Source organism: Zootoca vivipara, chromosome 1, assembly GCF_963506605.1.
Source record: "Zootoca vivipara chromosome 1, rZooViv1.1, whole genome shotgun sequence".
In the NCBI taxonomy this organism is placed as follows: domain Eukaryota; kingdom Metazoa; phylum Chordata; class Lepidosauria; order Squamata; family Lacertidae; genus Zootoca; species Zootoca vivipara.
The window spans coordinates 90699943-90723767 of NC_083276.1; the positions used below are offsets into that span (position 1 = coordinate 90699943).

General features: G+C 42.6%; 1 protein-coding gene across 1 annotated transcript in view; it reads left to right on the forward strand.

The window, feature by feature from the left end:
* Nucleotides 1-12210, forward strand: part of SLC15A2 (solute carrier family 15 member 2) — a 66723-nt gene extending 54513 nt beyond the window's left edge. The window contains exons 18-22 of the mRNA XM_035129704.2: nucleotides 3106-3216; nucleotides 4989-5085; nucleotides 7691-7837; nucleotides 8402-8506; nucleotides 11483-12210. Of these exons, the coding sequence (XP_034985595.2) occupies nucleotides 3106-3216; nucleotides 4989-5085; nucleotides 7691-7837; nucleotides 8402-8506; nucleotides 11483-11659 (637 nt within the window). The 3' untranslated portion in view covers nucleotides 11660-12210. The remainder of the gene's footprint in view (nucleotides 1-3105; nucleotides 3217-4988; nucleotides 5086-7690; nucleotides 7838-8401; nucleotides 8507-11482) is intronic.
* Nucleotides 12211-23825: the final 11615 nt, after the last annotated feature.

Here is a 23825-nt window from a genome sequence, read left to right on the forward strand (position 1 = left end):
GACAGCTACACTAGTCAGGTATTCTGGTTCAGTCTTGTAAGCTGCCCAGAGTGGCTGGGGAAACCCAGCCAGATGGGCGGGGTATCAATAGTAGTAGTAGTAGTAGTAGTAGTGGTAGTGGTAGCAGTAGTAGTAGTAGTAGTAGTATAGCAGTAATGCAGTACATGAATCCACCATGCAAGCCCGAATGGCATTAGAAATGCTTCCTTCAGAGTGGCCCAATATTGAAATGTGGACGAAGGGGAGTGACCTTATGGGAAGGATGGGAAACCATTTTGGTATCAGTGAACTACAACTCCCATAATCCCTGACCTTTGGCCATGTTGGCTGGGGCTCATGGGAGTTGACAGGGAAGGGGAACTTGTGTCCCTCCATGCAGAACTTACTGGGTTTTAACGCCAATCATCCCTGACAACTTGGTTGGGGCTAATGGGAGTTGGAGTCTCCAACAACATCCGAAAGCCAGCCCCTCACCCTCACCCCGCCTTACCCCACCAAAATAATGTTCTAAAGAAGGAGATGCAAGCTTGCCATATTGCTTATACATGTTCCTTATTTTATTCTTATTCCTGTAATCAGTCTTGCTTTCAAACTGATTAACTGAAGATAATTCTGAGAGTATTAATAAAGGAAAGAGCACCCCTTCCATCTGAATAACAACTCACATAATTCATTGGGAAAGTCATCTGTAAAACCTTAACTTGAGTGGAAACTTCTACACAGTTTGCTTATTACAAATGTTGTTTCTGTTGAACACTCTTTGGAAGGGAAAATACGTCTTTTAAATTACAACCTCTGTTAAAGCCTGTGATTAATGAATTAATCAATTGCAATAATTAATTCATTTTTTTCTGTTATCCTAATTATTGTTGTGTTGCAGTCCACTGCCCACCTCTAGGAATCAGAGCCTCCATCATTCTGCAGAAAGCGGCAGGTGGGGTGGGTGGAATTCCGGATAGCTCAGATCTGTAGCCATTAGACCATAATGATTTTTCTTCCTTTGCATTGTGCAAGGAGTAGAAACAGTCTACACTGTGCTTACCTAAAAGGAGCAGGGAACAACTCACTTGGTTTACATGGTTGCTGATGCTCATTCGGTTCTAGTCCTTAGCTGCAAGGAAAATGGGAAATACTGTACATGGAAAGAAACTTACCATTTTGCATGATACTGGACAGATCTATTTGGCTTATTTAGGACTTGGAACACTGTAAAGTTTATGGGAAAACTAAATCTTCATCGTTGAGTTTAACCCCACTTTGGAGATCTGGCATTGTACCCAGTGCTGCTGTTCCAGCCACATAGCAGACTTCGACTTGCACTTCAAAGCTTTCCCCTCCTCTCACCTGTGCAACCTCAGAATCTGCTTTAGAGGGCTGAGAAACCTTGTGGAGTAGATTTTGGGGGTGCAGAAGGAGGGGAGGAAAAGGGGGTGCGCAGTTGAATTTGACTGGACTGGATTGGATACAACCAATGCATTCCAGATCAGGAGGACGTAAGGAATTACAATATGCCATTCAGGTGTTTTGTTAAAGTTTGGGTGAATAACATGAGGGACAACAGGGACAATGTCCCTGTTGGCTTCACTCTCAACATTTCCACGTTTAGAGGAAATCCTCCCCACATTTGGGAACCCTACACAGTCTTTTAATTGACAAAGCCTGACTAAACCTGGGAACTTTAGCATACAAGCATGTGCTGTGCCATGGAACTAGCACCTGTTCATAAACTACGCTGAGCTGGGGCTTATCCAAAATGTTCCTGCAGTTTCTCTACCCCCCCAAATGAAATATTTAAGATATAGTGGGATCCATTTCACTCTCCCAAAGACATATTCACCCTGCCTTGTTCATAGAGCATTCAATTTAATTTGCTAGCAAAATTAAGCCAGCACACAAAGGAATAGATAGAATTTCAGGAGGGAGGACACTGGAAATCATAATGCAGGTTTGTGTTTCCTACCAATGTTAGAAATTCCATTCTAACTGATTTGCTGAAGGAAGGTGTATTTCAAATCAGCAGATGTCAGGCTTGCACAGTTAGTAACTCAAGCCAAATGCAGCCATGTATGGTGGCTCACCAGGGTCACAGTGAACCTCCTGTTCTGCTACCTGCCTGCATAAGAAAAGATTAAGGGAAGATATGGTAGCAGTCTCTCCAGAAATTTGAAGGGATGTCATGCAGAAGTTGTTCTCATTGCTCCACTAGAACCAGTGGGTGGCAATTTGCAGGGAAACAAAACTATTGGCTGTTAGGAAAACCCTGCTAATTGTAAGAGTTGTGCAACCATGAAAGGCTGCCTTTCACTGGGTGTATTTAAGCAGGAGGTAGCCCACTGCCAGAGATGCGCTGAAGGTTCTGTATTGAGCAGGAGTTGCACCAGGTGACCTTCAAGGTTCCTTTCACCTCTGTTGACGCAAAACAGAGTAGATTGTCAAGGACCTGGTGGGCTATGCTCAGCTTGGTCAGTCATGAGTTGCGAAGGTCTGATATATGGCAACAGTTGCATAACAATTGTTGTTCAGCATCTTGTTTTGGACAGATGTTTGGGCAGGCGCCTTGCTGAGAATCACAAGCACCAGAGCTTACTAGCCACCCCCTGTTGTACGTCCTCTGCATGGAGGCACAGTGATGCCCCTGGACTCTGAGATTATGTTATTTTTCATTCTGAAATAAGTAATCATACAACTCTGGAACTTATTCAGTGCCTTCTGAAAAACGTAGTACTTGCCTAATATAGCCAATAGGAAACTGTTCTTTCCGGAGTAGTACCATGAAGGAGAGTCATGTTTAGCACCCTTGACTAAGGTTTTCCCCACCTCAGCCATGCATCCCACTGAGTTTCTTAGATAGAATTACCCACACAAACCATTTTATTTCTCATAGAAAGGAAAAGGGCATCATTGCATTCTCTCGAGGGGTTAAATGTATAGGGATACAGTAATCTGTGATTAATTGGTAGTATTTCTGGCTGGCAAGACTATCATAAAAATTAAGAGATAGATGAAGTCCCCTTTAAAAAGAGATTGCATGCCTCCAGTGAAATATCTGGTGCTTTCTTTCGCTTTATTCACTTTCTGTCATGATGAAATCAAGTTTCCTTTCAGATTCATTAATTCTTTGGACCTGGATGTCAACATCACTCTTGGCAATGAGGATTTTGTCAGTGTTAACAAAAGTTATGGTGTTTCAAGCTACAGGACCCTGGCAAGGGGAAGGTGAGATGCTGTGAACATTTCCATGCTCTGAGCTAGCACCCATTTCCCTTTTGGGGCTCTCTGTGATATCTCTGGGTCAGTTCACTAGAAATTTGGCTCTTTCTTGTTATTATAAGTTATGGTTCTAGTCTAGTTTCCCCATGTACAGTATATCTTCCAAATACGTTCCCATCCAAATTATCAGATGAAGAGAAGTACACAGTGGGAATGTTCCGGGCTAGGCAACTCAGTGAAAAGCCTAAGATCCAAGAAACAAACAAACAACAAAAAACTCCACTGACTTTAAGAATGAAGCTCACATAGAGCTTTCTTAGCCTTAAAAGACTGCATGGAATATCCATAAGTGATCATGTAGATGTATGATGGGATTAAGCACTACCAGTCCAATGCAGGCATCACAGTTTCCCACATAGTCCATAACAAGGAAATTGAGCATTGTTAGAACTGACAGCTCTGATCCTCTCTTGACAACAAGAAAGGACCATGACTCAGTGGTAGTGGTACAGCTCATGCTCTGCAGGCAGAAAGTCCAAGGTTCAACTCCTGGCATTTGCAGTTTAGAAGTTCAGGTATCAGGTAATGTGAAGGTGAAGGACCTCTGCCTGAAACCCTAGAAAGCCATTTCCAGTCAGAGTTAACAATACTGGGCCTGATAAACAAATGGTGTGTATTAATCCTTATAGTGTGGCTAGCAGGACCCAAGCTCTCACATGGGTCTTTAACAGCTTTGCTCTCAGAGATCTTTTAACAGGAGGTTCCCAGGATTGAACCTGTGACCTTTTGCCTACAAGGCAGGTGCTCTTCCACTAAGCTGTGGTCTCTTTTCAAGAAAGGCATGTTCATTGTGCATCTCATCTTGCTCCTGAGTAAATTTTAAAAAGATAAAGGTAACCCTGACCGTTACGTCCAGTCATGGACGACTCTGGGGTTGCGCGCTCATCTTGCTCTATAGGCCGAGGGAGCCGGCATTTGTCCGCAGACAGCTCATGTCCGCAGGTCATGTGGCCAGCATGACTAAGCCACTTCTGGCGAACTAGAGCAGTGCACAGAAACACCATTTACCTTCCTGACGGAGCGGTACCTGTTTATCTACTTGCACTTGACGCGCTTTTGAACTGCTAGGTAGGCAGAAGCTGGGACCGAACAACGGGAGCTCACCCCGTCGCGGGGATTTGAACTGCTGACCTTCTGATTGGCAAGCCCTAGGCTCTGTGGTTTAGACCACAGCGCCACCCGCATCCCTCTGAGTAAATTAGTATGTGTGAAATAGATGAGTACAAATAGTTATTCTTCTTCCCAGTCATTATGGTTGGTAAAGCTTGCTGAAATTAGTAAAACCAAACCAGGCATCTGGCAAATCCGTATTGCTTCTCTGCAATTTTGCCTACCTGCACATGCCGAACAGAGTCTGTACGGTGTATATTATTATTATTATTATTATTATTATTATTATTATTATTATTCCCTGTCTTTAAGGAAAACCAGAGGTGGAAAATAAGGAAAAAAAGGTTTCAACAATTCTGGCAATTTACTGTACAATGCAAAATAAATGCAGAATAGTTTTTGATCAGTGCCCTTCTTCAGCTGTCCCTAAAACAATAGCACTGAATATTAAAATGCTAGTAACACACTGTACTTAACACAGAACCAGAAACATGGGTTATACAATGCCCTCAATCACCTTGAATGATCTTGTTAATGGCTACACCCTGTGCTTTTCAGTCATGAGTGGCTAACCAGAAACTATTGTGTTCCCTCTTTGTCATATCAAGATACAACAATGTCAAATGCAGAGTGAGAGCAGAAGAATTCATCCTGCACCTGGGCCTTCTTGATTTTGGAGCTGCATATACAGTTGTTATAACAAACGTAAGTTGCCTGTTGACTCTTGCCTGCCATTTCCAGCCGAAGTTCAGCCACTGAAGTCAAGGCTAAGCCACATACTTGTCTTCCACATTGACCTCAGTGGGTGTCTGGCTGAAATCCTATGTGGATTTATTAGGGACTCGGGTGGCGCTGTAGCCAAAACCACAGAGCCTAGGGGTTGCTAATCAGAAGGTTGGTGGTTCGAATCCCTGCAACGGGGTGAGCTCCCGTTGCTTGGTCCCAGCTCCTGCCAACCTAGCAGTTCGAAAGCACATCAAAGTGCAAGTAGATAAATAGGTACTGCTCTGGCAGGTACTGCTCCTGCCAACCTAGCAGTTTCCTGCCAACCTAGCAGTTCGAAAGCACGTCAAAATGCAAGTAGATAAATAGGAACCGCTACAGCGGGAAGGTAAACGGCGTTTCCATGTGCTGCTCTGGTTTGCCAGAAGCAGCTTTGTCATGCTGGCCACATGACCTGGAAGCTATACGCCGGCTCCCTCGGCCAATAATGCGAGATGAGCGCGCAACCCCAGAGTCGGTCACGACTGGACCTAATGGTCAGGGGTCCCTTTACCTTTACCTTTACCTGGCAGGAAGGTAAACGGCATTTCCATGCATTGCTCTGGTTCACCAGAAGCAGCTTAGTCATGCTGGCCACAGGAACTGGGAAAACTGTCTGCGGACAAACGTCAGCTCCCTCGGCCAGTAAAACGAGATGAGCGTCACAACCCCAGAGTCGTTCGCGACTGGACTTAACTGTCAGGGGTCCTTTACCTTTACCTTTTTAATCCCCACTGAACAGAGTGACATTTACTTCTGAGTAGACATGCATGGATTGCAGGTCTGGCATAGTCCTCGGCATGGTGCAGCAAATGCTGCCCACAGATGCCAATGACAAAACTTTTTTTAAAAGGCCCTGTGCACATCAGGCAGCTGCAGCCTCTACTTTCTTAATTTCCTCAGATACCCCTGGGTCATGACATAGGGCCCAGAGGCATTCTGGGAAAATTAAGATGGTGGCAGCTGCCTCAGTGTGGAATAATTATCCTTTGCCTACCCAGAAACAAGCCCCATTGAACACTTTGTTACTTCCTTCTGAATAAATATGCATAGAATTTGTGATAAACACACTGATGAACTGATGGATGATTGAACAGACATATGAATGGAGAGACACAGCCCAGCAGAAATTAAATTTTTGCCCTTAATTCTTGAGGGTCTGACATAGATTGTCCCGTTTTTTTTTTTTTTGTTTCGTTACTGAATATTTAATACTTCACTATTTGTTATCCATAGCTCTATAAACTGTTTCTTGGGACACAATATGAGCCTGGCCAATCAGGAGCAGGAATTTCCAATACTCGTTTATTCATCCCATGTCCACGATGGAAATCAACCCAGCAAAATACAATTTGTATCCACTATTGTTCTTGTTTTCAGTTAAAAAATGATTTATTGATTAACGCCCCCCCCCCACAAACATGCATTTGAATTGGATTTTATTTGCATTGAAAAGAATGGGGTGGAATAACATAATGACAACAAAACTTATACAATTTAATTATGCAAATTACATAGGTTATGTAATTTTGCTGCAGCGGAGAGTGAGACAAATTACACAGTTTTTGACAGAAGTTGAACTGCAGCAGAATGGAAACAGTGCTGCATGCAGTGAATACAGGGAGGAAGAAAAAATAATGCTTTCTTTTATCCCTACCGTGTATAGAAATAGACAAGTAAATACACAAAAGTATTCATCATTTCTATTGTGTGAATTAGTCTTTATCTGCAAGTAGTTATGTTCTGGATTGAGTTGGTAGACATGAGAGACCTGAAGTAAAAGTAATTGTATTATACTGAGGAGTATGTATTGTGCACTCATGTATTGCAGTCAGAATAATGGGGGATCTAGATTTATAACTGTATGAACAACCAAGAGTTTAGCAGTATGCATCAGGATGGTAAAGAACTGCCACTGATAGCACTCAAGTCAATCTGGCCTGTTTTGAATTTTCTGCTGGCAGTATCTCTTCTCATTATATACCTATTCTTCTTATTATTGACCAAGTGACTGATCTTCTCCAATCTGGCTGTTGCAATTAACAGTATGCTTTGTTCAGCTTCCAGATCTATTATGCTTTGTGGCATATGCATAAAGAAGCTAAATTATGCATATGGTGCTGCAATATGGCTGAACTGCAGTATGTAAATAGCTAGGATCATTATCTTCTATGCCCAATCTTTTGTCAACATCAAACTTCTTTTGAAGTTGTTTGTAACATTTCTCCATAGTCCAATGAGTAATGCACACAATTACTGCTCACCCCTTTTAGCCTTCTAAAACAGGCCTTCTTGTTGTCTTTCCCTTTATGGTGATTAAATGCATCTCATAAACAATTCTAGCACCTTCCCGGTAAAAGCAGAGTTTGCTGATGCTTTTAATGTGACTTTATTTCAGTCCACTGGCAGAGTTCACAGTTGTTTAGTGGGCCCAGGAGGAGAATGCTGCTTCAGTCTTCAAAAGAAAACCTTTCCTCTGCACACACACCAACATAGATTGTGCATTAACATCACCTAATCATCATGACTTGTTTTCCTCCTAACTTAGACTTCTACAAAGTCCCCCCAAGCATGGAAGACAGAAGACATCTCAGCCAATAATGTCCATATTTCATGGCAGATTCCACAATACCTGTTAATATCAGCTGGAGAAGTGATGTTTTCTGTTACAGGCATTGCCTTCTCTTACTCCCAGGTAATGTATGTAGAGCACAAAGAAGAAAATCAGAAATCTGATGTGCTTGATGAGGGGAAGGGCAGGATAGAAAGCGGCACTTTGCCAGGTCTTCCAAAGCCTGAGAGCACACAGAACAAGTTGCAAGTTTGGTGTAGACTTGCACCACAATCCTGACCAAATTTACTGTGAATTTACTTGCAAGTAAAGTGTGCCTTGGACTGCAGTCCTGATCTATACAGTCATACCTTGGATTGCGTTCACTGCAGGTTGCGTACTTTTGAGTTAAGTATTTGGTGGACCCAGAAGTGTTTACTTCTGGGTTTCGCTGCACGCTCATGTGCAAAAGCATTCTGTGCACTGTGCGTGTGCGCAGAAGCACTCTATCGGCGCTTCACACATGTGCTTAAGCGCCGCTCGGGTTGAGTACTTTTCGCAGAGCCATGAGGTGATTTGCTTACTCCATCGCAAAACAGGGAAGTGGTTGAGCGCAGTCTGCAGCAAAGTACTCAGTGAGGATGCTGAGGAAATTTCTCAGTATGTGAGAATGGACTAATCTTCCTGGTTTTCTTCCTTTTTTTTCAGGCTCCTGCCAGCATGAAGTCAGTGCTGCAGGCTGGCTGGCTGTTAACCGTGGCCTTTGGGAACATGATTGTGCTTGTTGTTGCCCAGGCTGCTCCAATGGAACAGGTATGGGATAGAATACATTAACCATGGCACTAAGGCTGGAGTTGTGAGTAACACTCCACAGGACATTCTGATCTGCTTTCAGTACATTTGGCAGCCATTCTTGCAGAACAAGGGTGGGGAAACTAGTGGCTTTTCATATGTTGTTGGGACTCCAAATCCCATCAGCCTCAGTCAACATGGCCAATTGGCAGGGATGATTGGAGTTCTCAGGTATGTTTTCTATGCTCAGGTGCAATCCCTGTCCTGTCCAGTAAAAAGGATTAGGTAGGGGTGGGTGGGAAAGGCATTTTCTTTGCTTGAGAGCCTAGGGAATTAAAGAAGAGAGTACAGGGTAAGATGGAAATGGCAGTCAGTCACCTATTTATTTCCCAGACCTGGTTTTACTGGTGATTAACCTGGCAATCCCCAATATAGTGAGTAGTAATCCGCATAACCACAGTTGCACCTGATTGTCCAGTTCACACATTACATTTGTTTACACCAGCGATGGGGCCCTCCAAATGCATAGCTGCCAAGTTATCCCCTTTTTTAAGGGATTTTCCCTTATGCTGAATAGGCTTCCTCACGAGAAAAGGGAAAACTTGGCAGCTATGCAAATGTCATTGGAATCCAGTTCCTATTTGGCCTAGCAGCCACGGTAAACTATCAGGTATTATGGGAGTTGTATTCTAGCAGCAAATGGAGGTCCACAGGTTCCCCATCCCTGAAACATGTATGCATACCCAAAGACCCAGGATTTTCTTAACGCAAAGAAAGATATCCTTCCATTGAGGCAAGAATGCATGTTGTGTCAAAGAGGAATGTTCTAAAATGGACCATCCTTCCTAACTATCACTTCAACCTCTGTAAAGGACTCAGCATCATAGTATGACGAACAATATTTTCTCTAGTTACAGGTAGATAGCCGTGTGGTCGTGTAGTCGAAACAAAATAAAAAAATCCTTCCAGTAGCACCTTAGAGACCAACTAAGTTTGTCATTGGTATGAGCTTTCGTGTGCATGCACACTTCTTCAGATACCAGAGATATTTTCTCTGTTAGTGTGGCACATACGTTAGTAGACAGGAGAAGAGAGAAGGTGTGGATTCAGGCATATCCAAAAGAATAGGCACAACTAGTGCTCTTTTTTGTGATGGCCCTCCCTGGTATGGAGTACCCTAATGGATGGTATTCACCAGTACAGAGTACCATCTCTCTCTCTCTTTGCTGCCATGATAGTCATTTTGTGCTGCAACCATGATTATCAAGATAAGACTACTGACCATTCATTTTTTAACCAAAAAAAGCACTGGGCACAACCACTGGAAACCAAATCCTCCTTTCCAAGTGCTAATTTAAAATGCTCAGAGAGACTTATAACCTAGATTGTTGCCGACAGTTTAATGTGTATGATTAGGACACTTGCCTACCAATGGCCCCAGCATATAGCCCAGAAGTAATGAATGCGGAAGTAAGTAACTTGTACAAAGGGGAAGAGATACATCACAAAAAATAACTGATTAACCTACATAATGGAGAGAAAGGCCACTGAGCAAATGAGCAATTAACTAATAAAGCAATAGAGCTGACACAACAAGGAGAATAGAATGCAATTAGTGTGCCATCCAATTTAGTGTCCTCCCTCAAAAATTAATAACATACACACACCAAAAAATAATAATGCCAGGGCATTTAGCTGAGCATGTGTTGTTCCAATCTGTACCAGTAACAATAGATGTATATTGCTGGGAAATGTTCACAGAAAGGACATTGGGGGGAAATAAGAGAACAAATTAAACTAGATTCATTTGACTCTACATGTCAGCTCACATGATGCATGACCTTACCACAGAATTGCTTCTATATGACAATATCAAGTTCATGCACACTAAGGCTACAAACCATTCATTTAAAGCACTTGCCCCACCCCAATAGTCCTGTGAATTGTAGTTCACTCCTCACAGAGCTATAATTCCCAGCACCCTTAAGAAACCACAGTTCCAAGGATCCTTTTGTGGTATGTGTATGCTTTAAATGTGTGTATTCAGCCTCATTTTCCAGTATATGAGTGTCCTTTGTTGCACAGAAGAACTCCTGTGTGCAATTAGGTGTTTTAAAACTTTGGACATAAAGGTGGGTTGAGGGTGGGGCTATTTAGTTGGTAATGTGTATTACTGCACTTACTGCAAAATATGCTAAGCCAGCTCTGCTGCATTTTGCGGCCATCCAGCGCATTCTGCTGAGTGGGAACCTGGACTTCTGCCCCTTATGGTACATCTGCAACTACAGCCATTCATGTTATCTCAGTCCTCTCCCAAACACATAAACACACCACACAGTGACATTTTGTTGTGGTCATGAGAACCAGTGAACTTATCATAATTCCAGTAACTCCCCTCAGAGGCCAAAATTCTGCCCTTCAGGATAGTTTATCCCCGTTTTTAGCCTCCCTAACTATTCCCCAAATAAAACACAATGTGGATTTTGAAAAATTGGGTTATCACATAGGTGTTTTTTTCATGCCACACATGCACTGAAAAGAGCAGCAGTTTAGCTATATGGTCTTCCGAAGGATTTCCATGCTCACATTCCTGAGCCATTTTGGAAACTGGAGCTTTCCCCCAATGTAAGTATTCGGTACAGGACCCCTAATCCAGATCAGTACTGCGGGGGCCGCACACAAAGGGAAAACGGCCATCCTTATTGCCCGTGTCACAGTCCCATTGAAGCTTGGTGTTTGGGGGAAGGAGGCACACCAGCTATTGGTTAAAGCAAAAGACCAAATTGTGTCCTATAAATTGCATCTACTTTGTGGCCCTGTCAGAGTGTTCTGCTCCTCTATCACTTCCAGGTGCCATATGCAGCTGGTAGCTAGAAGTGAACTAGTTTGACTAAACTTCTGTACAGTTGGAAGAAGATCAATGTGTAAGTGTTGTTGGCAAATAAATATTAATATTAATATTTTATTTTATTTTTTAAATACCTCTTCTTTCTCCAGTGGCTCGAGTTTGTCCTCTTTGCTGTACTGCTCTTTATCGTGTTTGTTATTTTCTCCATCATGGGATATTTTTACACCAGCATGGAACCAGAAGAACTCCTTGCCAGAGAAAACCAACAAGGGACGTCAAACAGTAATAATATGATTGTGCTTGTTACCAAGAAAGCAGAGCTATAAAGGCAGCTGTGGACACTGGCATGGGATTTTGTGGCCTTTCTCTTTTAACAAGATGTGGAGGAAATGGATTTATTTTTCATGATGGCATCTCACAAAATATATTATATTCAGGGGAAAGGGCAAAATAGGCTCTTTTAAAGTCGGCTGAATAAATGTAAACAAACTCCTTGGACATGAAGCATTAAAAATAGAGGCAAAGTGGTTTCAAATCTGCCCATTCCTTCCATTCCCCACCAAGCAGTTGGAGTAGTTATTCTCAAATGTACACAATGTGGTGAGTGATCATCGTCCCAAACAATAGGTCAGGTTGATTTGCAAAGTTCTGAAGAAATGAATGAGTGAAACAACCTGAAGAGCACACATCTGGGTGGTGGACATAGCATGTCCCCAGCTTTCCGCCATTCCAGGTGTTCACCCTAGGCTGACCTATGCTGGTGCCCTGGGTCAGCGCTACCTGCAACGGTGCAGGGAGCTAGTCGAACCAGAGCCTTTGCAACCACTCGCCTGATGTAATCAATAAAGTTGTGGCCTAAATTCTGCCAAAAACCAAAGCAAAATTTTAGTCTTGTCTGAATTTATTTAAGGGGGAGGTTAAAAGGTCTAAACACGCAAAAAGAAAAAAAGGGGCCGCTACTCACTCTTGAGAGTCCCATGGACTGCAAGAAGATCAAACCTATCCATTCTGAAGGAAATCAGCCCTGAGTGCTCACTGGAAGGACAGATCCTGAAGCTGAGGCGCCAATACTTTGGCCACCTCATGGGAAGAGAAGACTCCCTGGAAAAGACCCTGATGTTGGGAAAGATTGAGGGCACAAGGAGAAGGGGACGACAGAGGATGAGATGGTTGGACAGTGTTCTTGAAGCCATCAACATGAGTCTCACCAAACTGCAGTGAAGGCAGCGGAAGACAGGAGGGCCTGGCGTGCTCTGGTCCATGGGGTCACGAAGAGTCGGACACGACTAAACAGCTAAACAACAACAACTCACAATGAAGTTGTTACAGTATGTGCCACACTTTTAACATCTGGAAAAAATGGTGCTGGTACAGCATACCCTTGAGTAGCCCCAGAAAAAAGCACTGCACCTAAGTGTTGGTGTTGGTGTTGTTAAAACAAATCTGGGTTCCTAATCACAGTATTAAAGTAATGTTTGGTTTGTTTCATAATCTGACATTTTGCAATGCCGTGTTTCTTCAGATTATCAGATCATGGAGCATATGCCTGTAAGGCTTTCCAGATAGTCTAAGACTGTGGATTGAGATATTTGTATGCTCTGCTCACTAAGCTCTAGTGACTTGGCCAGAAGAGTGCTTTGATTTTGTATGTTTTACTGTACATGGATCAACTGATCATAGATTGTTGCTTAAGAATATCGCTATTCAAGTAATGCGCCCTTTAAAATGTGACAATTTTTCTGGACAGAAAACATTTCCACATAGAGAATGGCATGCAAGCCATGTGTAACTTTTTATCCATCTGTTCCCTTTATTACAGCAAATTGTCACTCACAGAATGACTCTTGGACTAGAGAGACCTGAATTCAGATCCCTAGTAAGTCAGTGATGTATATTGGCAAGATTTGGGTCAGACACAAACTTTCAGTCTATCCTACCTCACAGGGTTGCTGTGATAAGCCCCATGTTAGCTGTCTTATGAGACACGGCAGGAAACAAATAACAAATAATGCTTTGAAGATCCATCAACACAAATATATGGATCGTAGTGGTTATGTGGAAATTGAGTAATAGTGATTGCTTTCAGAGGAAACACTTGCATAGCCTCTCCAGAATTCCACTTCTACTCTGATGTATACACAAAGCTTTTGCATTTGCAAGCTTCCCCATTCACAGCACTGAAGGAACATGATCAGCATGCACAACAGATCTAAATTGAGAAGCTATTGGGGATGAAAGTATCTGGAGGATGCATCTCTAACAAGCTTCAAAACCCATAAACAATTGCTGGATCAGGATATGTTAAGAGTTGGGGCACAAGAGCACCAAGATTTATATGATTGTGCAAAAAAAGAGAGGAAAAAAATATGTATCTTCTTATCTCTTACCGTTCTTCAGGCTCAGAGGAAGGCAGATAAGAGCATAAATGATGCTTTTGGCTCTTGTAAGAGAATTAATCAGAGATGCATCTATTTCTTTGCAATGTCTAGAAGTGCAACTTTCAGGAGGCCTGTAATATAATTGTCCAATTTCTCAGCTTGTACAAGCATAAGATATTTTGGTGCTTGAAAGTTATAGCCTCATAATTATTGGCCCAGCTCCTATGGCTATCCTTGATGGATAGGAATTGCTCTCTCCCTGCTACCTTTAAAAAAATACTGGTGGGGGGGTAGGGCTCTGCCTGCTTCTCTTTTCTTGTTAGCCCCAACACTACTCTCCCCACATTAACCACCCAGTGCTTCCCCTTCCTGCCCCATGCAACTACTAAACACCCTTTCACCTTCCCAATATATTTTAAGCCACTTTTCTATTCTACAGCACCACCATTTTCACCTTCACCCTTGTATCCGTGCCCCCCCTTCTCCCTCCTTTTGTGCAACACAGACAGACTACCCCAGGGAAACCCCCTGCATCTTCCTTCTCCCACGCATTGCAACTAATCAGCATTGCAACTTAATCTCCCACTCAACTATGAAACAACCATTCCCTCCTGTTCAGCCCTCCCCTTTGTACCCTTGCTTTCATCTTCACCCTTATTTCCATGCTTCCTACTCCGTCTTTTTTGCAATTCTAATTTTCATCATCAGCCCTTTCCCCTGCCTCCTCCTTCCTTTTTTCAACTCTCCCTTGCACCCAGACCCGCCCCATTTCCATGCCACTGACTCGATCCTATTCTTCAGCCCCCTTTTTGCACACACCACATGAAGATGTATGTGACTGTATGTTTGAGATGAATAGAATCTTAAGACAAGGTGTCAGCTTGTTCAGCTAGAGCAGGCACCCCCAAACTGCGGCCCTCCAGATGTTTTGGCCTACAACTCCCATGATCCCTAGCTAACAGGACCAGTGATCCAGGAAGATGGGAATTGTAGTCCAAAACATCTGGAGGGCCGAAGTTTGGGGATGCCTGAGCTAGAGGTTAAGTTCAACTGACAGAAGTTCTTAGCTCTATTTTTCTAGAAATAGAGGTGCTGGAACTCACCAAGAACACCTATCTTTTTCCCTTATAAAGGCAATGGCGCCCAGAGGTGCCGGAACTCAGTTCTGACGAGATTCGGTTCAAACAAACAAAAAACCATTCTCTTTAAGGTCCATTTGGAGCTTCTTCTTCTTTAAATGGCAATCCACTCAAAGCCTGAGTTGACGTTTGCTCGAAGTAAGCGATAAAGAGTGGGTTTTCATGGGGAAAACTCTGAGGGGGGAGGGACCCCGAGTGCTCAAAGGGCTTTTAAATGTGGGCCTATGGTGGTTTCCTGTTTGCAGAATGTTCTCCCCAGGCAGACTCACCTGGTGGCCTTCATGTCATATCCTTAGGCACAGGCGAAAACATTTCTCTAGAACTAGGCCTTTGTTGGTCTGTTTTTGTTTAATTATGTATTTTGTGTTCGCATTTTATGGTTTTTATGTTGTGAACTGCCCTGTGATCTCCAGATGAAGGGTGGTATGCAAATTTAATAAATAATAATAATAATAATAATAATAATAATAATAATAATAATAATAATAAAGAATGGACTTCCCCAGGGAATGTGGCGGGGCAAACAGAAAACCGTGCCTAGAAAGCAACAACAACCCTCTGCTTTCTAATGGAAGTGTGGACAAGTCCTCCCTTACTTCATGTGTATAAAACAGAGACATTCAACCAAGCATTAAGAGGAAAACTCCCTCGCAACTATATAGCCAATAAACATACATGCTATTTCCCTGAAGGCTCATGCCACTCCACCTGCTTGCTTCCATCCCGCTCTTGGCAAGTTGACTTTTAACACCAACAGAATTAGCCCATAAATTGCGCACTGAAAGCTACACATGCTGAGATTTCCTTTTCAACACGACTATTAAATGTTCAGGAGCCCTGTGCTCTTGTTTGCTTCTGGCTACCCACTAGTGAAGTTTCACTTGTTTTCCATTTTCTCTGTTTATGCCCATTATGTTTGGGGATTACTGGAGCACATTCTCTGCTCTTCAAGAAATTTGTTTGCTTTTCCTAATTCTGTTTTATGACACATTGCAAATTAGCTCTGCAACAGCTGAACTGCAGGAGTGTGATGCTTCCATGAGCTGCTTCCAAATTGAAGCACACACAGAAAATAGGCCTCTTACCCACTCATCCCAAATCCCATGCCTGAAGGAACAGATGAATTCCAGCACTGGTTAGCACTAGCAGACATGATTTTAAATTACTGGAGCATTTAATTTTTTATAAGCCTTCAATTTGGGTACTTGGCTTTTGGAACACACATGGCACCCAATGAATGAAAATTATTGGGAACTTTTATTTTGTTGTAAAATAAAATGTTTATCTGCAGAAGGCAATGCCACTGCCCAATGAGATATTCTTTAAAACCACATAATTTCCAAAAGCTCTTCTTTTACTAAAAGCAACAACAACAACAATCAAATTACAAGACAGAGGGAGGGAGAATCAGTCAGGGAGCACAGATTGTCGCACACGCAGAGCTTTAATTAAAGGAATCCAGTTCCAATATCATAAAAGAGTCATTTTACATGCAACATGACTCTTTATTTTCCATTCACATTGCCAAATATACCCCCTGTCTCAGATTTTGCCAATAGATATCTGCAAAAAGTGGTAGAAGAGACAATAAGAGGTTTTTAAAAAAACAACTCAACATCTTACCCTGCTCATTGATGAGATTCAAAAAAAACCAAACCTTTAAAAGCCCAGTTTCACAATGCAGCATGATCACTGCCATGAATTGCTGAATGTTTCCTGTTTCTGAGTCATCAGGGATAGCTATACAGAAGTGAGGAACCTGTAGCCTTCTAAATGTTCCTGGACTCCAATTTCCATCAGCTCCAATCAGCTTGGTCAGTGGTGAGAGATGATCAAAGTTCAGCAACTTCTGTAAGGTCAGAGATGCACACCCCCTCCGGCCGCCTTCAAAAATGTCAAAGATCTGGCTGATCCTGCAAGACCTGTTAGCACAGGGGTCAGCAAACTTTTTCAGCAGGGGACCAGACCACTGTCCCTCAGACCTCGTGGGGGAGAATGAACGCATTCCTATGCCCCACAAATAACTCAGAGATGCATTTTAAATAAAAGGACACATTCTACTCATGTAAAAACACCAGGCAGGCCCCACAAATAACCCAGAGGTGCATTTTAAATAAAAGGACCCATTCTACTCATGTAAAAATATGCTGATTCCTGGACCATTGCGGGCCGGATTTAGAAGGTGATTGGGCCACATCCGGCCCCCGGGGCTTAGTTTGGGGACCCTGTGTTAGCATTAGAGCATTAGTGGAATTCAGTGTCGTTCAGTGGTGAGCATCCCATCAACACAAGCATTGCAACTTATCAGACAGAACAACAACCCCAGCTTTTCACCCTTCATTCACGGTTCTGGGGGGGTTCTCCTGACCCCCCCCTCCCTCAGAGCCAATGTCAGGGCGCCAGGGGGCATGGAGGAAGGAAAGGGACAGTTCCATTTTGCAAGCAGAAACCCTCATGCAGGGCTCACACTGACCTTACTCCTTAGGCAAATCCCACCCTTGGTCTCCCCAGGGGCCTTCAAATAAGAATTGCTGTGGCTTCTACTCTTCCCTTTCCATCCGGTAAATATAAGCAGACTCTGCCTGCAAATAAACACCTGGAGCTTACAGATCCTTTCCCCACATTCACTCAGTGATTAAAGCCTCAGTAGGAGTAGGGAAGAACTCTGATTCAGTTTACATTTATTCAACACAATATTTATTTATTGTAAATACTTCCAAACCACCTTTCATCAAAGAATTATCCCAGGGAGGGGTGTAGCAAAATGAAATGCTGAACTTAAAACCATTAATACATCAAATTCCAAACCATTGTATATATATCAGCAGGGATTTAAAAACAAAACAAAACACATGCAGTAAATAACAGCAGACTTCAAAAGAATAGAAAGGCTTCGTTCTTTTTTTTAAAAAAAAGATTTCATTGATTTCCATTTTTCACATCACACATAAAACAACCTAGCTCAAAACACATCAACCACATTGCTTAAAAATTTCAAATCAAATTATTACAGTTTGCTCCAAAAAATCTTTCCACATATTTCCATGAGATCTCGGGGGATATAAACAAAATCTTTTTGACACATAGAGTCCCAAAATGGTTGCCACACATTATGGAAAAGATTGGGGTGGGGTGGGGTGGGGGTTAGAATTCCTTTTGGTCACATGAATCTGGCACATCAGCTTTACAGCCAGGGCTATTGTCCATGCTTTGAGTACCAAGCTTCAGTGTTCACGCCCAAGGCAATGTACCATCACATGACTATTTCCGTACATGCCACCACAAGGAAGAATGTTAAAAGTTCTTTATGCACAATTGTTATTCCAAGTAAAGCAAGTTGAAAGGAAGGTTGTAGGTCTGTTTGAAAGGTTTCATTCTTCAAAATAATTGTGCCGCTAACATTCCATGAATACCTGAGTAAACAGGTGAGTTTTAATCTAACACTAATAATTAAAAAGTCAGCACCAACCATACTCCAGAGAGGTGACACATTCCATAATATGCGCACTGCCACAGAGAAGGTCATTTTTTACACATTACCACCATATAATAAACATAGTACTTCCATCTTTGTTTCTAGTCAGTCTGCCTTTTAAAAGCAACTTTGCTAGTGATCAGGTGTTCAGAAATGAAAAGTTTTTCGAATGATGTTCTTTAAATGTGCAGAAATAAGTTGTAAGTCATAGGTTGTTGTTTTTTTAAGCTTTTCTGTGCTGTCCAGAAAGAGTACAGTTAAAATGACAATGGTATCGTTTAGCTCACAAACAGAAATAGGCTGAAAACCACCAAGGACACCTCCATTTTTGGAAGAGCAGCTTGACCTGGAAAATGGAGGTATACCAGCTGTTAGCAGGTCAAATTCATTGTGGCGCATTAAACTGAGAGAAAATGAGACTGTACAGCTGAGAAGGTCATATAATTAAATATTGGAAGACTTGACCTCTCTCTCTCTCTCTCTCTCTCTCTCTCTCACACACACACACACACACACACACACACACACACACACCTCTGCCATTCATGAGAATTCTAAGCAGTTTGGCAAGAAAGATTTCTAAGCAGCAGCAAGCAATTGATTTCCACTTACAGTTAGGCATTGATTGCAACCTGCACTGACCTCTTTGTAAAACAGGTGCTGCAGGAGCCACCTGGTTGTCCACCCGTCACTCCCTACATTGACATCAGAATCCATCATGATGTCAGCTGAGCAGATACCAGAGGAATTTTCAGGGTTCCTGCCTTGTTTGCAGATTCTATTTACATGCACACTTACCCTCTTGGTTTACCATAATTCATTACCCTCTTGGTTTACCATAATTCATTCATAATTCATTTTACACAGTTTCGTATACTGTTTTGCCTGTCGTACACATTTCCGCAAGCCATTTCTCCCAAAACAATGCCTTTTTGTATGTTATTCCCACTAATATATTCATTTTTGTGCCCATTTCCCCTTAAAATATGCATTTTTGTAAACATTGGTTGGTTGGTTGGTGAATTAAATCATGAAATTTGGAAGAGTATAAATTTTGAAGGATGGCTGTGTTTCAGTATTCATGCTGATTCAGAAAGTGCAGATCTGACAAATTTGCCTTGAAATGCAAACTGATTTGCATTTCCCCCTGTTCTTAATTTTTATTGCCCTATTTCTGGGTCAGTTTCAGGGTACAGGGTTGCACTGCTAGGGTGGCTCATGGAGCCCCTGTGACTAGATACACATAAAAATGTATCACCTTAAGAAATATTTACCAGGGCTCGCAACTATCAGTTTGGAACCATGTGCTAGTACAGCTGTTTGCATCATGCTTATCCTTATGTTCAGTTCATCAAATCCTTCTTCATTCCTCCTTTGCAATATAAAGAACACACAGCATCCTGCCAGTCTCTCTGGTACAGTCGCATTAGGTGTACTGTGTTGCATTTCCTCCAATACAACTGGTGGAACGTGACCACCACATAGAAGCACTTAGAATCAGGGTTTTGCTGGTTGAGTATTCATGTTACACAGAAGTTTGTATTCTAGATTTGCTAGTCTCACCTGTCTGTTACCAATGGTGACATTTGCCCCCACGTCTATTTCATTTCTCCACTCTCCTCGGTTGTTCTGGGCTCCTCCTGAAGTTTCTCCCAGATAAAGCTGTCAACGGGCTGACACCTCCATCTTCACCGTCATGGTTTTCCATTATGGCTCCCTCGAGTTCTGTCGAACTACATTCATGGTGCTTTAAACAGGATAAGCTGAGCAAATCATTAAAAGCCTTGCTGCTCCGCAAAGACACCATTTTCATTGAATAGCAAGATTAAATTAGGTTCCCCTGATAAATTGATTTGATGAGCCAATTTGGCTGGTACATAAGGTATTTATGCAATTCCAAAGGGATTGGGATTAAAAAAAGAAAAACCCCACTGAGCTAAACTTCTGCGATCAATGCACTGGCTTTTATTAATTTTTCCCCTTTCCCCTAACCATACAAGTAAGATTTCGCCTCTAGTGGCTTAGGGTCAAATTAAACATGACATTAAATGGATGACTATGCATAATGTGCATTGTCCTGTTCTCTTCATCCACCCCCTCACATACACCAATAACGGCTGCAGAGGGAAGGGGGAATCAGGATTGAGATTACAAGCAAACAAAAGAGATTGGGAGTACAGAACAGATCTGCTGCCCCTGTGGATCCTGCTGCCTGAGGCAGTCACCTCACCTTGCCTCCTGGGTGGGCTGGTCCTGGGTGAAGCACACTTGTTAATCCCCTGCAGCAGCATCTGCCACCTGGCTCCTTTGTCTCTCTGCCTAAAGGGAACCAAGAGTCCAAACAGCACATGAGTAAGAAGGGATGGTGATGCTGTCGGGCTGCACAGCCAGCCTTGCAAGAACATCCTCATTATGACAAGGCTATATGTCTGCCGTTGCTTTTGAGGAACATCTGCCCTTCATTTTAATTACAGCACTTAGAATCCAACATAGTGGCTTGAGTACAAATTGATCTTGTTTTTCAGCCAGTAAGTTTGTTTTTCCGCTCTTTAGGGTAATAAATGTGCCACTGGTAATGGCAAGGGGGCCATATAGTGGCACATTGCGTTGTGTGTGCACTGAGCCTACTACTTCGGGGCAGGCTTATCTTATTATGTATTATTGATGTGACAGTTTGCAAACATTGTACAAAATGAATTAACGGGCTCGCCTTTTCTTCTCCCTGAGTTTGGGATTTTAATCTTATTGACGGCTACAGCTGCAATTAGCAATGATCTCGCTTAAAATGTCATTTTGTCATAGGCAGTCAAGACCTGTGTGTCTCTAACTGCAAAGTGACACTCTGTGGACAGGCGGTGGAAATAAAATGTGACACTCTGTGGACACCCAACACCTCCCCAGGACATAGCCAAGATATCACGTCCATTTTTAAAAAAAATATCTCAATTTACCTTTCTGAGCTGCTATTTCATTGGAAAAGCTGGCTTCTCTGAGAGCTATACCTGTAGAGTCGAGAGGGGTAAATGCAGAACTCCACTCAGTTATGCAGTTCACTCTTTGGCCTTGTGCCTTGGGCCAAGTATTATCTCTCAATCTTTTTCACAGAGCTATTGCAAGGCTAAACAAGGAAGATAAAATAAAAATTCAATGAAGAGTGCAACACAAATGATAATAATTTTTAAAAGGCATAGTCAACGGCTTAGGTAGAGGGCTCCACTCAGAGCCTCATGGAACATTTACTAGTTAATGCCTAGCCCAAATACATGAACATGCTCAAGTTAAGGAAGAAGTATTGGTTTTGGAACATGGCCATATTTCCTTATACCAGGTCTAAATTATTTGTGCATCTAGTGCAGTAGTGCCTAATGATTAGCAGTGATTTTCTAAAGCCCCAGGCAGTGATCTTTCCCATTAAGTGCAGATTGAACCTTTTAACCAGAGCTTCCATGGATTTAACATTGCATCTTCTGCACAGAAAACATGCACTGCGTGTGCACAGAGCTATGGTTTTGCACACAGCAGTCATGAAATTCCATAGGATCTCCAAAACCAAAAAGCAATCCTTTCCACTAAAATGCCAGCATCTATTATTTCCCACTTCTGCTGAAAATAACGTTCAATCCACTGATATGGCTGTTACTTAACAGGAGGGGCAGCTGTGAAGGTGGATGGAGGAAGATAGGTATGGAGCACCGCTGAAAAACTTTATGACATTCACTCACATTCACCAGTTCAGATATTTTCGATTCAGAGCACCAACAGCATGATTCAAACACTATATTGTGGGGCGGGGCAGCAGCAATCTTGCATACAGGAGAGTGTGCGATTTGCCCAATCTGCGTGTTTCTTCTGTGTCTGTCTACTGCTCCCACTGCATCATGTGTGAGATTTGAAGACGTCATCTGCAAAAAATCTAGGCTTCCATGCTCCTAAGCTATAGCCTTTGCCTTGGAAGTGTAAATTTCTTGTTACAAGCCCAAATGTCTCTGTGGGGCCTTAGAGGTCCAGTATAAAAGTTTCGGACTTTCTGCCACAATACACATACTGTGGTACCTCGGGTTACAAACACCTCGGGTTACAGACTCTGCTAACCCGGAAGTAGTACCTCAGGTTAAGAACTTTACCTCAGGATGAGAATAGAAATTGCGTGCTGGCAGCTCGGCAGCAGTGGGAGGCCCCATTAGCTAAAGTGGTATCTCAGGTAAAGAACGGTTTCAGGTTAAGAATGAACCTCCAGAACGAATTAAGTTTGTAACCAGAGGTACCACTGTATTCTACCCTAATGGGACCTCCATTTTCATTCAATGTCTTTGACCCATGAGCATTACTACCTATGCATTTCACATCCTTACTGCAGGGATGGGGAACCGGAGGTCCTCCAGATATTGTTGGACTACAGTTTCTATCACCCCTGACCATTGACCATGCTGGGTAGAGCTGACAGGAGTTGTAGTTCAGCAACATCTAGAGGGCCAGAGATTCCCAATCCCTGCCTTACTGGGGAAATGGGCACAAACAATATTAGAGGATTGCAGTCCCCAGATAGATGCCCCAAGGGTAGTAGTAAGACAACCCAATTTACCTTTTGCAGCTCACTAGCAGCAACCATTGTAGATTAGGAATCAAGCCAACCACCAGGAGGAAAACTATTAAAGCTGCTCTCTTATAATCATTAATTATGAAGATATCATCATTCATGCTTATAATCTATGAAATGTCCCAGTGTAATTGATTTTTGTAGTTCGATGAATTTTAATGGCAGGACTGTAAACAATGCTTGCAAAATAACTCACTTAGGGGGAACAACTAGCAATGGCTCCAATCAGCCCAGGCTACTTTCAGCCTGAGAAAGAGGACAGCTGCCTCCTCCTAGGTCTGCAGAGGTCAGTCTTCAGTCATATATCAATTGACAACATGTTCCCGTTGCTACGAAGAGTGAGCATAAGGGCAGCCAGGCCACAGCTACTGACCAAGCGACTGTGATGTGCTTCATGGGCACAGATAAACATTGTAAAAAGGATAGTTTTACTGAAAATAGTATAGCAGAAATGCAGATTTATGCCTACAAGAAAACTCTCATAGCTGCCAGTCAGGTCGAGCCAGTCAGGAGACTTTCTGTGCGACAGCAAAACTCAGGTTGGAATATTTCTTGTAGTTTGAAGACTAATGCAAAATATAGAATCAGGATTACTGGAGCAGACTTCTAAGCACTAGACTAGGTGTGTGGAACCTTTTGTCTTCCAGGTGTTGCTGAACTATAACTCCCATCAGCCCTGACCATTGAATGCGTGCTGGGGCTGATGGGAATTGTAGTTGAGCAGTATCTGGAGGACCAAAGGTTGCCCACAGCTGTGCTGGACTGCTATAATGTTGGGCCTAAGGTTGCAAATATCATAGATGTGCATCTACAACCTTCATTAGACAGCTTCTAGTTATGGAAGACATACCTATTTACTTGAGGTATATATTTTTAGGAGCCAGCTTATTACTGTTTCCAGTA